Below are 17,110 nucleotides of genomic sequence, written 5' to 3' on the forward strand. Positions count from 1 at the left end.
AAATCCTCAAGAGGATACTGAGGTCCGCCCAGAAATATCAGTGAACAAAATGAAAGTGATCAGCCACAAAACATGGGTTCAGAGATTTTCATTTTTCTCGTCATGGAACAGTTTAGTGAGAGCTATCATGTTTCTGAAAGGATTCATTAGGAAACTTCACAATGAGAGCAAACCCACACGAGCTGAAACGGAACAATTTATTGTGAAACTAGTACAACAGGAAGTTTATGGTGATGAAATCAATTCTTTGCAAACTGGACGTTCTTTGTCAAACAAATCCAAAATTCTTCCTCTTGCTCCTGTACAAGATGAAAATGGCATTCTCAGAGTTGGAGGACGATTGAAACATGGAAAGGCTATTTCCATCAACACTCAGCCTGTGATCATTCCCCGAGACCATCACATTGCTATCCTCTTAGTGCGACATTTTCATGGTAAAATTCATCACCAGGGCAGACACATGACAGAGGGAGCTCTCCGTGCATCGGGCTATTGGGTGATTGGCGGTAAGAGACTTGTGTCCTCTATTATTCGTCATTGTGTGACTTGTCGAAAGTGTCGTGGACAATTTCTATTTCAAAAGATGTCAGATCTTCCGGAGGACAGATTATCTCCTGGACCACCTTTCACCTTTGTTGGTCTTGATACATTTGGACCATGGTCAGTTCTCCAGCGTAAGACTCGAGGTGGATCAGCTCAGCAAAAGAGATGGGCAATTTTATTCACTTGCTTAGTTTCAAGAGCAGTTCACTTGGAAGTAGTAGATGAGATGAGCAGTGCAGCACTCATCAATGCCTACCGCTGTTTTGTAGCAATTCGTGGACCCATAAAACTATTGCGATCAGATAGGGGCACTAACTTTGTGGGTGCAATTCAGGACTTGGGCATTGAAGCAGAATTTGTTGAGGATGGAAGAATCGCAAAAACTCTAGAAACCTATGGAACTTCCTGGAAGTTTAATCCTCCTCATTCCTCTCACTTTGGAGGCTCATGGGAGCGTATGATAGGGACCTGTAGGAGGATTCTGGATAACATGCTCATGCAAGATAGGAATAAACTAACTCATGATTCATTAGTGACCTTGATGGCTGAAGTTTCAGCGATAGTGAATTCTCGTCCGTTGCTGCCCATTTCAACAGATCCAGAAAACCCAGAAATTCTGTCTCCCTCAGTGTTGTTGACTCACAAGAAAGGTCAAAACGATACATGCCCGTTTCCACAGTTTGGGACCAAGGATATGTTACGTAGTCAATGGAAACTGGTTCAGGGTCTAGCAGATGAATTTTGGTCGAAATGGACGAAAGAGTATATCTCATCTCTTCAAGTCAGGAGAAAGTGGAAGCAGCCAGAAGTGAACTTGAATGTCGGTGATATTGTTCTTGGAAGAGAGAAGGATTTTCATAGATCCATGTGGCCTATGGCAATAGTGACGAAACTTTTTCCAAGTGACGATTTCCTTGTCAGGAAAGTGGAAATCAAACTCTATAAGGAAAACAAGATTTGTGTGTTCGTTCGACCCGTAGTCGATCTTGTCCTGTTGGTATCTTCAGATGATTAGTGACTCAATTTTCATGGATAATGACTGATATTTGATTTTATGTATTATGTATGTATGATTTTGCTAGTTTAGCATATTGAATTTGATGTAGTGATTTTTTTATAAAAATCAGGAGGGGAGTGTGCTGGATTCCGGATTTTTTTTTTTTTTTTTTATATTTGTCCGGGATTGGTTTTGTTTTGTATGTTACAAAAAGCTCCCAGCACGTTCACGGCATGGTACCCGTACTCATGCATTTTGACTTCCAACTTTCCACAACTTCATGGCACCAAAGTGTAAGTTTTTAATCTCTTTATTAACTTTTATGTTAAATGCAAGTCATATTAAGAATGCATACGCATATTTGTTATTGTACACTTGTTGACCCCGATGTGATAAGCAGCCAGTATATCATGACATGTAGGTAGTTTATTTTGTCTAAATTTGATTAATTGATATTTCATGGTTATCTTATCTCTGATAGATCTTTAATGATGTTATTCATTGCTGTTATTTTTTCTTTCTGTGTAAATGGGGCACGCTCGCTTATTTTCTGAACGTACTATATATTGACCTTTCACGTGTTCGATATGTAAATCGCTCTGTGTAAATTGCTCACAGTTTAAATTTTTTCTCAAAGGTTGTGATGATTACATTTAAGTTTTCACATATCAGTATCAATATTTTTATAAGTCTTCTAGTGTGTGTATTTAGAATTCAAGATTTTTGATAACTTTGTAAAGCTTTTGGTGCATGTTATTCTTGATTTACTGAAATTTGATATCTTTAGCATGAAATGTGTAGATATGTTCTGAATAACATATTACATGTTTATTATAAACCATGCCACTTATCTTTTGTGCAGAACCTGTTGTAATAGGATCTTATTTTTGTTTACAGTATTTTACCCTCCCTGGAGGTTGTCTCTCTGCCATTAAAAGTAAAGAAACATACATCGTCTTTCTTGTGACAGAATAGAGGGGTGTCAGTTACAGTGATAAATTGGGCGGCATTCTGATGTCAGGAAGTTTCATGATATATCTATTCCGATTCAGAACAAAATCTGACCATACACTGGTGGACTCACATAGACTGGTCATCTTAAGGAGGTATATGCTACACCAGAGAAATTCAATATGAATGAAAAGTGGAGGATTATATGTACAACAATATTTTGAAATTGAAAACTTTCAAATTCACTTCATTTAGTCAAAAAATGCAGTTTTAGTAAAAAGCAATCCGAAATTTTCAAAAAAAAATCCCTGATGGACCCAAACCCGCGATCTACAGTTCAGCAGTCAACGTGCTAACCTACTGAGCTACTGCCTGCTCAGCTAGTCGACGATTTTTGAAATGAATATACAAATAATGCTAATATTCTTATTTTCCTCCATGTTTTCAAAGGAAGTTAGCCATTATGACAATGTAGAGTATCTCCTTAAAAGAATGTCATTATCATGACACATGTAAATAACAAATATTAAAATGTGATCTGAGGAGGGGTGGGGTGGGGTGGGTGGAGGGGGATCTCAAATCTCATTGCTCGTCACACACACATTGGATGGTATCCTGCTGTCAGCATGAAAGGTTTTGCAGTAATTGATTAATTCTGAACAAACTTTTACCTTACTCTCTGTTCATCATGCCCTGAGAGGAAAATTTGCCATTAGTAATTATGACAATATTAGCCATTAATTATTATCATACACCATTCACTAACTTCATTTTATTTGTAACAATACTCAATGTCATTGGCTGAGCACGCTAAAAGAAATTCGTTTCTATCATATAATATGACTTGGTATGGGGACACACCCACCTGACATAATATGACTTGGTATGGGGACACGCCCACCTGACATAATATGACTTGGTATGGGGACACGCCCACCTGACAACCCATGACAATTACATTGCAGCACTGTTAGGTTGTAGGCCTTCTATGAAATAGAGACAAAGTTCACCGAGTTAGGCTAAATTATAAGTACAACATAGGCAAGAATTAGCTTCATTTCCTTAGATAATCCCATATATGTTAATCCCATATAATCCACATTTTGATATTGTTAATTCAGTGTCATCCAGTGATTTTTTTAAGACCCTTTTAGGTCTGAATATTGGCCCTTTCTTCTCCCCAAAATTACCAAATTCCCCCTAATATAACTGGCACTTTTCCCAATAATAAAAACGGGCGAAAAACGTATTTGTTAATATAAAGAATAAGTTCAATGTGAGTTGTTTATGTATGACATGACAAAGACGCATCAATTCTTGACTTAGTTGATTCAGAAAGAATAGTTGAAAATTTTAAGAACTTAAAGAAAAGAAAGTTAAATATGTAAAATAAAAGAAGAATGACATCAATTTGTGTTTGATTTCTTGTTTGATATGATATATTTAGCATATTTATGATAATGACTATATATATGTTTTCCCAATTTGATCAAAATGTTGATATTTTTTCCCATTTGGAAAGCTACAGGACGCTTTTGAAAAATGTTGAAAAATCAATGATGACCGGACTCTCTGGATTACCACACTGTTCTAGCTGACTCCAGATCATGTCTCTCTGAAGCTGATGATGTCACAAAGCATCAACACAACGTTTTTGTGAAAAATCATCAAAAAAATTATCAACAGTTTTCACAGTATGTTTATCTAGTTATATTCATTATCGGGTAAACATGTATTGAAGAATAATATCAATATATCATTGCTACCATAACTCAACATGATCATCAACTCTACGGATCGAGTTACTGTAGTAATGATATAAAAATACCAAAAGAGGACCTGAAAGTACGATGAAAAAAAGTTCAGAAAACTGAGTATTAATGGCATTTATTTTCCAAGTCCAAGGGGCATAACTCAGCAAATAATCAATGGACCCAATCTGACTAAAGTACAGACCTATATTATATATATAATAATATATGAGGTCTGTACTTTAGTCAGATTGTCAATGGACCAGAACAAGATTTGAACTTGGTCTGTAACTTGTCATGGTAAAGCAATTGTACCATAATATCAAATGAGTACATAATGCATCTCCAAGCATGACTGATAGAAAAAAAGTGTGGAAAACGGAGTATTATATATAATCTATGTGAGATGTGGTTATATATAATCTATGTGACATGTGGTTGTATATAATCTATGTGACATGTGGTTATATAAACGAATCACTGAATATGAGGTCTCTGTATGACCAAGGTCAAAGTTGTGGACATGATAGACAGACCAAGGTCAAAGTTGTGGATATGATAGACAGACCAAGGTCAAAGTTGTGGATATGATAGACAGACAGACAGATAGACAAACAGACAGTCGAACAGCCAGACAGATGGAGAGATGCACAGATAAACACAAATATGTGACAATTATATTCATTACGCATATTAAAAGATAGGCCTAAAACCACTGCAAATGCAGATCTATAAAGTTCCTTCCATCAAAAGATACCCACAAATTCCACGTTTTTATTTCCCTGACAAGAAGCCGATATCCGTGTAATGTGCGAACCTGTCGCAAGTTTAAATCGCAACATAGTAAAATTCTAAAATATCCGATAATGAGTATGTCACCAAAAAATATTTCACACCCACGCAATCCTCTCTCACAAAACAGCATAATGAACAAGGTACACTAAATGTGGTCCAAGCAGCAGGTGCTGGAGAAGTTATTTATTATTCAGAAATATTTAAAAACATTGACTTAAATATCATCTAACAACACCACGCAACACACCAATAAATAATTACAAATAACTATTCAAACCCAGAGTTTATAAACTTTGAAATTCTGCTTTACTGATTAATTTAATTTAAATTAATCAGTCCCTATGACCCCCTGCGATGTTTTTTCAAAGACAAATTCATGATAATGATTGGAAATCTCCGAGGCTGATATAATTAAATATTGACTGGCATATTCACTGACCACTGTACCGTCCTCAGTAAAATCCCCGAGGCTGATATAAAAATATTGACTGGCATTCAGACTAACCACTGTCCAGTGATAAGTTCAAAAACTCAATTGTCAGCATATCACAGAATTTAAATGTCCATTAAGAGGAATTAACAACTATAACAATCATGGCTGGTAAATATTTTCTTCTAACATTTACACACATATCAACATTACGGTGCTATCTCCCTCACACTGACCTACAGATTCTATATAATAAACTGATCTGAACAGTGTCTGATTTATCTTATTTCTGTTGATTTGATGCACACTATCTTTTTTTTTTCATATTTCAGTACGAAACACCAACTAACAAGCAAAAGGGACCTCATTTCCACAAAACTCTACAATAACATGGAAATACACCATCTCCCCACAAAACTCTACAATAACATGGAAATACACCGTCTCCCAACAAAACTCTACAATAACATGGAAATACACCGCCTCCCAACAAAACTCTACAATAACATGGAAATACACCGCCTCCCAACAAAACTCTACAATAACATGGAAATACACCGTCTCCCCACAAAACTCTACAATAACATGGAAATACACCGTCTCCCCACAAAACTCTACAATAACATGGAAATACACCGTCTCCCCACAAAACTCTACAATAACATGGAATTACACCGTCTCCCAACAAAACTCTACAATAACATGGAAATACACCGTCTCCCAACAAAACTCTACAATAACATGGAAATACACCGTCTCCCAACAAAACTCTACAATAACATGGAAATACACCGTCTCCCAACAAAACTCTACAATAACATGGAAATACACCGTCTCCCAACAAAACTCTACAATAACATGGAAATACACCGTCTCCCAACAAAACTCTACAATAACATGGAAATACACCGTCTCCCCGAATTCAACAGTGCTCTAATCATGCACCACTAACATCAAGGGAGCAAAATTATTTATAATCAACTCAATTAACCAACCTCAAATACAAGCTATTACAGTCATCCTTACAGGGATTTCTAAATAAACATACAGGTCAATTTCTACAATTGACCTGAGTGACCTTAAATGACCTCTTTGACCTTACCTAATTTGCATGTCTGATCTACTGAGTCCCAGTGTGACAGCGTAAGAGGGATTTTCTGCGTCCTCTGATCGGAGAGCGCAACCACGGAGGACGATTTTCCCGCGTCTAGCGACGCGACGGTGGAGGTCGACCGCTGAGAATACGACGACCTTCGATCTTCTAAGGACGACGACCTCACTGACCTCTGTCGCTGAAGCTTCTGCAGTTCCAGGTTTAGGGCATCCCCAAAATCAAGGCTACCCATGCCTCGCTTCGATTCCTTCATCACTTTATTTTTTCCTTTGAAAGGAATATTTTTTCCACTATCGAATCAGATATCGAGATGAATGTAAAATTTTGTTGATGTAACTAAACTGCCTGCTGTCAAGAGTTAAACTGCTTCACTGTGACACAAGATTGAAAAAAAAAGTTCTATCTATAGTAACAGTTCTGTCGAGATTATAGAGTTCCATTCAAAGTTAAGCACTTGAAGAAAAGCCTCTTAAAACCTCCTTTCAACACACTGCTTCCGTGCGGAACACAAGCAGCAGTCAAACATTGAGCGTTCAGTAGCAGCAGTTTAATGTTGTTTAACATTGACCTGATGAATTTGGTAAATCCAATTGTTCTCTCCAAAAGAAATTCCCAAACTAAATGGTTCTCTGCTAAATTACAAATTCATTATGTAATCTAACACTCAAAATAAACACGATACTCATCCAAAAACAATGCAGTCATTGCGAAAATAGTTTGTTTTTGTGTGTCTGTCTCTCAGGATAGTAAATTAATTCTACGTACAGTAACGACTTGTGCAGGGAAACTCCTAGTGAAATATTGAAGACAAATATTCCCAACGGTTAGATAAATGATGATGATACAATTTGTTCATAAATTTTTCATCATGCTAACTGTTCTCCTTTCACATAACACCTAATTATTGGTGTCCCTCAGGGAAAGCCACTGATCCCATATCAATTTTCAATAAATCTGTCTGCATTTGTTGCAAAGACTATCAATTTTCATTAATGCCCTGTTCCACCATAATTATGTTTCTATAATTGAATTCTATTTGGATGACAATTAAAAATTAACGAGATCTTCTGAGATTCAGAACAATATTTTTTTTACCTATTCCTACATTTGGCGACTGTTACAGATGTGTAGTTCAATTGTATGGCATTGAAACATCATGTACATTTTGATTCCCCTGCATAAATCAGATTAAAACAGCAGAATGTTTCTATTAATTCTCGGATAATAACAGCTCTTTTTTATCTGCTGTAGAATCAATGTTGTAATGTTTTTTTCCCCTACACAATACAAAATGATCACATCACCCAAGCGGGCAGTCCAGCCTTTCTTCTCATCCCCTGTATTGACTTTTATGTAACAATACGGCAAAAGATACTATCTAAAATCTGTCACCTTTCTGCAACTCCCAGAAAATTAAATCAAACACTTTTTCCTCGAAATTATCCTAAAATTGCATCCCTTTTTTTTCAGAACCAAAATATTCCGTAAATATTCCAGAATGATTAACAAATTCCTGATGATTAGCAACACTTTGTCCGTGACAATTGTATGAGATGCACTAATGTCAGGAACACTGAGTAATCATCACAATAATGGCATTGTAGAAAATGCACTCTCTCTTTACATAGTAAGCTCCGAGGCTCAGAACACGACCTCAGCCTCCCAACTGAACCCATACAACAATGTGGGCAGACAAAGAAACAATTCACAAAATCCTCACACCGAACAATGCTATAAATTGAAGAACAAAGGCAACCATTTCACCCCTCAACATTCCATAATACAAAACATTCACTTTTATCAGCGAAAGTCATGAAAGAAGAGCGTCGCCTGGAGAAATTAAAATAAACAAGCACAACTCCCTCCAGACCACGGGGTCGTTCATCAGAACATCACAGTGTTGATGGAAAAATATACCCCGAAATTGATTGACTGATATACAAACAGGTTTGTTTCTGGGCTTAGATCATTTGATAATGAAGCACGGGCCTACACTCCAGTCCAAGTCTCTAGTGACCTTTACAGATATACGACACTGATGATGAAATTCCGACCCTCTGTCAGACAATGCCACGATACATCAAAGCGGGTCACACTGTCATCGGTTCTGTCACCACGACATGAACATTACACCGATAGCTCTAATAGCCAGAACGCTACCCAGTGACCTAGTTTTATATCTGATGCATCTTTTGACCGAGTTTGAGAATAATTCATGGTCACTTAAGAGTTTGAGAATAATTCATGGTCACTTAAGAGTTTGAGAATAATTCATGGTCACTTAAAAGTTTGTGATGAGTCACTGAATACACTATTTCTGGAATCAGAAACTTCCTTCTGTTGTCACGACCACCATGAAAAAACAATGAGTTGTCAATAGCCGAATACAAAAAGCTCTGAATAGCCGAATACAAAAGCTCGGAATAGCTGAATACAAAAGCTCTGAATAGTTAAATATAAAAGCTCTGAATAGCTGAATACAAAAGCTCTAAATAGCTGAATATAAAAGCTCTGAATAGCTGCATAAATACAAAAGCTCTGAATAGCTGAATACAAAAGCTCTAAATAGCTGAATACAAAAGCTCCGAATAGCTGAATTCGAAAGCTCTAAATAACTGAATACAAAAGCTCCGAATAGCTGAATTCGAAAGCTCTAAATAACTGAATACAAAAGCTCGAAATAGCTGATTACAAAAGTTCTGAATAACTGAATACAAAAGCTCTAAATAGCTGAATATAAAAGCTCTGAATAGCTGAATACAAAAGCTCTAAATAACTGAATACAAAAGCTCTAAATAGCTGAATACAAAAGCTCCGAATAGCTGAATTCGAAAGCTCTAAATAACTGAATACAAAAGCTCCGAATAGCTGAATTCGAAAGCTCTAAATAACTGAATACAAAAGCTCGAAATAGCTGATTACAAAAGTTCTGAATAACTGAATACAAAAGCTCTAAATAGCTGAATATAAAAGCTCGGAATAGCTGAATATAAAAGCTCGGAATAGCTGAATACAAAAGATCGGAATAGCTGAATACAAAAGCTTGGAATAGCTGAATACAAAAGCTCGGAATAGCTGAAATAACACATTAATATCTTTACTCTTACTCAGAGTATGTGCCACGGATCTAAGAAGTCGGATTTTAATTAGATTGGTTGACTATATTGATATACATATTCACACATTCTTACTCAGAGTATGCGACACGGATCTAAGAAGTCAGATTTTAATTAGATTGGTTGACTATTGATATACATATTCACACATTCTTACTCAGAGTACGCGCCACGGATCTAAGAAGTCGGATTTTAATTAGATTGGTTGACTACTGATATACATCTTCACTTTACTATAACACAGTATCATATTAACTGATAGAATGTTTGATGTACTATTGAGAATTTTTCACTCATATTGAGACATCTCCAGCTGTAGGTGAAATACCATGAATTTAGACCTATGCTTAACACTCAGGGCTGTAGCAGTGAGGGTTCTTTATCAGGGCTGTAGCAGTGAGGGTTCTTTAGCAGGACTGTAGCAGTGAGGGTTCTTTAGCAGGACTGTAGCAGTGAGGGTTCTTTAGCAGGACTGTAGCAGTGAGGGTCTTTAAATTAGCATTTCAACGCCAGCCGCGACACAGCTAGGACCTCCATTTTTAAAGGTCATATTCGAAAGACCCATGATTCTGACTTGTAAACGCCGAGGGTTTGGGAAGGAGCAATCACTACCCATGTTTACATCTTACTACTATAGGTTTGACGCGGTCATGATACGAGTGGGGCTCGAACTCACGATTTCTCGGTTACGAAGCAAACACTCTATAGTAACCAATGAACTACCACAACCAGTGATATTCAAATTCACACACTCTGCTATAACTTACAAGTAACAGTAGCTCCTTATTTTGTTATTGACAATCATTCATGTCGATTTACTGTTTGTATGAACTGAGCTTTACCATTAACACAAACAGAAGGTAGTGACAAATCCTCACAAATCCAGCATATGACTCCTAGCTCATCAAGTCAACACAAATCCAGCATTACTCCTAGCTCATCAAATCCTCACAAATCCAGCATATGACTCCCAGCTCATCAAGTCATCACAAATCCAGCATTACTCCTAGCTCATCAAATCCTCACAAACCCAGCATTACTCCTAGCTCATCAAATCCTCACAAATCCAGCATATGACTCCTAGCTCATCAAATCCTCACAAACACAGCATTACTCCTAGCTCATCAAGTCATCACAAACCCAGCATTACTCCTAGCTCATCAAATCCTCACAAACCCAGCATTACTCCTAGCTCATCAAATCCTCACAAACCCAGCATTACTCCTAGCTCATCAAATCCTCACAAACCCAGCATTACTCCTAGCTCATCAAGTCATCACAAACCCAGCATTACTCCTAGCTCTAGGGCTGTTTACAATCCTCATTAAATAAATAAAGCAATAGATTTGATTAACTGTCACAGGTAAAACGATGATTAACTGCCACTGGTAAAACAATGATTAACAGTCACAGGTAAACCAATGATTAACTGCCACAGGTAAAACAATGATTAACAGTCACAGGTAAAATGATGATTAACTGCCACAGGTAAAACAATGATTAACAGTCACAGGAAAAACGATGATTAACAGTCCCAGGTAAAACGATGATTAACTGTCACAGGTAAAACGATGTTTAACTGTCACAGGTAAAACGATGATTAACAGTCCCAGGTAAAACGATGATTAACTGTCACAGGTAAAACGATGTTTAACTGTCACAGGTAAAACGATGATTAACAGTCACAGGTAAAACGATGTTTCTAGCCGTTAAATCAGCATTAACTGTCACAAGATAATTAATTTTATCATAAGTCAATCAAAATGAAGATTACAAAATTGTAGCTTCATGGAATGCTCATATTTAACCAACTCAAACCTCAGTACATTAGCCAATCAAAATGAAGATTACAAAACAGTTGCATTAGTCTAGAATATGATAACTACAGCTAATGAAAATCCAGCATTGTAACCAAAATACACTGAACGTATACAGTGCCAACTAGTGTGAAAGTGAGCCGACAACATGTAGCAATGCATAAAACTGAGAGAGAGAGAGAGAGAGAGAGAGAGAGAGAGAGAGAAAGTGTGTGTGTGTGTGTGTGTGTGTGAGAGAGAGAGAGAGAGAGAGAGAGAGAGAGAGAGAGAGAGAGAGAGAGAGAGAGAGAGAGAGAGAGAGAGAGAGTGTGTGAGAGAGAGAGAGAGACAGAGAGAGAGAGAGAGAGAGAGAGAAAGAAAGTGTGAGAGAGAGAGAGAGAGTGTGAGAGAGAGAGAGAGACAGAGAGAGACAGAGAGAGAGAGAGCGAGAGAGAGAGAGAGAGAAAGAAAGTGTGAGAGAGAGAGAGAGAGAGAGAGAGAGAGAGCCAAAAAATTCTTAATTTCATTAAAATGTTAATGTCCACTACAATCTTAAACAAAAGTATCACCATTGGTACATACATAAAATGCCCGTGAAAAGCTAAAATATATTGGGTGTTTTTCTTACACCATGACTTGTTGAACTCAGCTTCAGGTAGTATCAGCAATCATCAGGGTGTGACATACTTTCTTTGTATATCAGCAATCATCAGGGTGTGACATACTTTCTTTGTATATCAGCAATCATCAGGGTGTGACATACTTTCTTTGTATATCAGCAATCATCAGGGTGTGACATACTTTCTTTGCATCCTAAAAACAGACAAAGCATGTACTGTCTGTGTAATATTTCCACTTGGCATAAGGTGTATGTGTTCGACGGTCTTAGCCCCAATAGTTCGGTCTGTATTCTGCCTACAAGGTTTACATACTAACTGATACTACGACCTTGATCTTTGACCTTGCAAAATAAAAGGCATCTTCCTCTCATCATGGTGATCAAATGTATCAAGTTGTAATATCCTGGAGCTTACAGTTTGGTCTGTAAGGTCCGGATCAACAGACGGACTTGTGGACAATGCCATATAGCTTTGACGGACGTATAAAAATGCCATTTACTCACAGAGACTTATAATAAAAGTATTGTTTTAATGAGAGTAACCCCGCTCGTGATTGACCCAAAATTGGACTCTATCTATAATCTAATAATGTAACGACGCGTAGCTCTAAATCTATAATCTAATAATGTAACGACATGTAGCTCTAAATCTATAATCTAATAATGTAACGACGCGTAGCTCTAAATCTATAATCTAATAATGTAACGACGCGTAGCTCTAAATCTATAATCTAATAATGTAACGATGCGTAGCTTGTACATCTAACTGGTCTGTTTTACTCACCACAGAAGCTGAATTCCATTGTACGTACAAATTCCTCATGTGACAACATGCTCCATCACAAAACCGGAAATTTAACAGACTATCCCCGACTCAATATTTGACAATGTTCTGAAGTAAATTCAACGGACCATCCCCGACTCAATATTTGACAATGAACACTAAGCATTACCGTGTACCTGTACACACAATGAACACTAAGAATTGTCCACCGGTGATAACGACAAGATTTCTTTTCATCAACGTTCACGGAAATTATCCAAACCACTCTATTTCAAAATAAGGCCAGGCATGCTGGTAATTTCCAATGTTTAAAATAACAAAACAATCAATCTTACACAATTTCAATGTCAGGGCTTTTCCATAAATCTCTAAACTCCCTCTCTCCCTGGATGTGATCTGCTAATTCTAAAAATTACTACACACAACCTATTTCATTGAAGAACTCGGCATGTTAAGACAAAAACAGAAAATATTCATGTCAGACCATAGAACTATCAAATATAGCATTAGGCATCACTCACTGATAAATATGACCCTTAACTCAATTCTGGGCCCATTAAAGCATTAGACTGTCAGCCTTATCACAGCCAATTGAGGGGGGTTTCTTCCTTTTTTTTCCCTTGTTGCCATGGGAACCTTTGATGTCAATAAACTATTCACAAAACGAGGAGAAATTTCCAGCTACTTATACTGAGTGTCCTTCGCATCTTCCTGGTTTTCAATCTAATTAATTGGTTTTTGTGTTGGATGTTTTTGTCAAGAAAACAATTCAATGAGGCATAATTATTTTGTAGTACGGCGGTAATTCAGAGGACTGCTTATCATGTTAGGGATGTCAGATGAAGAAGAGCGATGAAGAGGAGGCCTCTATGACACCAGGCTATCACATGCTGTAGGGAAGCTATGAAATTTTGTGGGCATTACACCAGGCTATCACATGCTGTAGGGAGAATATGAAATTTTGTGGGCATTACACCGGGCTATCACATGCTGTAGGGAAAATATGAAATTTTGTGGGCATTACACTGGGCTATCACATGCTGTAGGGAGAGAATGAAGTTTTGTGGGCATTACACCAGGCTATCACATGGTGTAGGGAGACTATGAAATTTTGTGGGCATTACACCGGGCTATCACATGCTGTAGGGAGAGAATGAAGTTTTGTGGGCATTACACCAGGCTATCACATGGTGTAGGGAGACTATGAAATTTTGTGGGCATTACACCGGGCTATCACATGCTGTAGGGAGACTATGAAATTTTGTGGGCATTACACCGGGCTATCACATGCTGTAGGGAGGATATGAAGTTTTGTGGGCATTGCATGGGGGCCGGCTGTAGGGAGGCTTAATGAAGCTTGGAATGACCCTAATACAAATAAAGACATAATTTACTGTGAGTTTCATAAAGATTTATGGGCATTAAATTTCATGAATCTGTTAACAGGTTAAAAAATCATGAAAACAATCAAAGAACCAAAACATAAAATCAATAATCCTTTTTATAAATAATAATAATTAATGTGGCAGTGATCTCCGAGTATAAAATAGCGTAGCGCTGATCTCCAAGTATAAAATAGCGTAGCGTTGATCTCCGAGTATAAAACAGGGTAGCGTTGATCTCCGAGTATAAAATAGCATAGCATTGATCTCCAAGTATAAAATAGTGTAGCGTTAATCTCCAAGTATAAAACAGCGTAGCGGTGATCTCTGAGTATGAAATACCATAATGTTGATTTCCGAGTATAAAACAGTGTAGCGTTGATCTCCGAGTATAAAATAGCGTAGCGTTGATCTCCGAGTATAAAATAGCATAGCACTGATCTCCAAGTATAAAATAGCGTAGCGGTGATCTCTGAGTATAAAACAGTGTAGCATTGATCTCTGAGTATAAAATAGCATAGCATTGATCTCCGAGTATAAAATAGCGTAGCGTTGATCTCCGAGTATAAAACAGTGTAGCGTTGATCTCCGAGTATAAAATAGCATAGCGTTTATCTCCGAGTATTATACAGCGTAGCGGTGATCTCCGAGTATAAAATAGCGTAGCGTCGATCTCTGAATATAAAATAGCGTAGCATTGATCTCCGAGTATAAAATAGCGTAACAATGAACACTTGATTTTATGGCATGTACATCCATGAACATTGTTGTAAACAAAAAAACGAAACCCCAGTTATCATCAAATTCCCATGCCATTAAAAATAAATAAAAAAATATTTAAATCAAACAAATCAGAAAACATCTCTTTAAATTCATGAGTAAGAAATTGTCAATTCACAAAAATATATACATAATTTTTATTCAAACCACAATAAATGTAACTAAAACAGAGATGTGTAAGGGAAAATTGCATACAAAATATAAATCCAAATATAAAACAAAATATAAAACAAATATAAAACAAAATATAAAACAAATATAAAATTAAAGAACATATTACATACTGAGATTATGGAAATACCCTTAAAAGAATATGGAAATACCTTTAAAAGATTATGGAAATACCCTTAAAAGATTATGGAAATACCTTTAAATGATTATGGAAATACCTTTAAAAGATTGTGGAAATACCTTTAAAAGATTATGGAGATACCTTTAAAAGAATATGGAAATACCTTTTAAAGAATATGGAAATACCTTTAACCACACTCCTGTATCTATGCGAAGTCTTCCTACTGGCTCCTGTTTCCTCCTTCATCACCTTGTTAAAGGCTGAAAATACCTCCTCTGATATGTTTCTTGTTGGAGGAAACCTTCCTCCTTCTGAACTGTTACGCGCATTCGAGAATTTTCCATGAGCACGAGGAGTCTCATCCAATGACTGCTTGTCTGACACAGCGCTTTTGTTTGCTGTTGTTGTATGAGAGCTGACTATTTTGCTGTTGGCTTTTTCTCTGTCATAACTTACATCACCTTTCACTCTTAAGGGTGGCTGTCGGAGATGAGACGAGTCTATCGATTGGTGGAGATCTGACTGTGAATACTTGCTCTGCTTTCTGAGATGAGACAAGTCCATTGATTGGTGGAGATTTGACCGTGAATCCTCCTTTTGGTGTCTGCTATCCAAACCGGGTCTGCTGCCAGAGGAAGATTTCTTCTCAAATGAGGATCCAGATTTGGCAACATAACCTTTGTCAAAAGAAAAATGATTGGATAATTGACCCTTTATGAAAGATGACAAATTGCCTGATGAATGTGTCTGATAAGATTTTCTCCTAGCCAAAATGGAGAGTTTGTCAGTGCTGCTTCCATGGCTTTTCTCAGAAGGATCTCTACATCTCGATTCCTTCATGGTGGCTCTAGACCAGATCCTCTTTTCCCTGTCTGATCTTGGTACAGATAACCCTCCATAATCTCCCGTAGTTACCCCTCCATGATGTCCGACAGTACCTATACTCCTAACTTCACCCGCTGTCATCTGCTCCGTGTCAATGGTATCATCAGACAGAAAAGACACTTCATTCACATCCAGCAGTGAAACATTAGTTAAGCTAGTCTTCCTCCTCAATGTTCTCAAAGGGAATCTCTTTTTCGGTCCTTTTTTAGATACAGGTCTTTCGGAACTCTTGCATTCAGGAGGTTTGACTTCTACAGCTGAAACTTTTCGACTGTCTGGATGAAGAGTTCTGGAGTCATCACTGTCAGATGTTTTCTCAATACCAGGACTTTCTTTGCCCAGAGTTTTCTTTTCTCTCTTAATCTCACAACCTCCCACTATCTTACATTGGGATATTTTAGATGAATCTGACTGAATCTGTTTGCCAGCTCCGATATCTTCAGCCTCTTTGCTATGTTCTTCTCCACACACACTCCTTAATGATAAAATGTCCATCTGAACTACATCTGCTGCCACGCTTTCCGATCTTTCCATGTTATCGTCTTTATCATCATCCAGTTCTGTTTTTTTGCCATCACCATACATTTCAACTATTCTGAGCAAATTGGTATCATCCGTTACGTCTTCCGTTACGTCTTCCGCAGACATAAATTTTTCTCTGTTTAGTCCTTTATCCGAATAACTCCTTACAGCACTCTGTTTTCTAAACTCCTTCCTTCTGTTGTCCTTGTCTTTTACAGGTTTGTATCGGATGTCAAGGTCACTGCATTCAAAGCTGGATGTCCTTCTGACAAGGTCATTAATTTCCTCCAGTAGAACACCCAGAGACTGTCTGGACTTCTCATACAGGAGAGCAGAATCTGAATTCATTCTTT

The 17,110-nt window shown here is 37.3% G+C and overlaps 1 protein-coding gene across 2 annotated transcripts in view; it reads right to left on the reverse strand.

Annotated features, from left to right (window-relative positions):
• LOC125662391 (uncharacterized) overlaps window positions 1–17,110 on the reverse strand; it is an 84,644-nt gene that overhangs the window by 47,240 nt on the left and 20,294 nt on the right. The window contains exon 1 of one of the 2 annotated variants that reach the window (XM_056146656.1): window positions 6,570–7,194. The exons of the other annotated variant lie outside the window; for it this stretch is intronic. Coding sequence (XP_056002631.1) covers window positions 6,570–6,834 — 265 coding nt within the window. The 5' untranslated portion in view covers window positions 6,835–7,194. Of the gene's footprint in view, window positions 1–6,569; window positions 7,195–17,110 lie in introns of those variants that run through there. 2 annotated transcript variants of the gene reach the window in all.

The sequence above is a fragment of the Ostrea edulis genome, chromosome 8 (assembly GCF_947568905.1).
Source record: "Ostrea edulis chromosome 8, xbOstEdul1.1, whole genome shotgun sequence".
NCBI classification, from domain to species: Eukaryota; Metazoa; Mollusca; class Bivalvia; order Ostreida; family Ostreidae; genus Ostrea; species Ostrea edulis.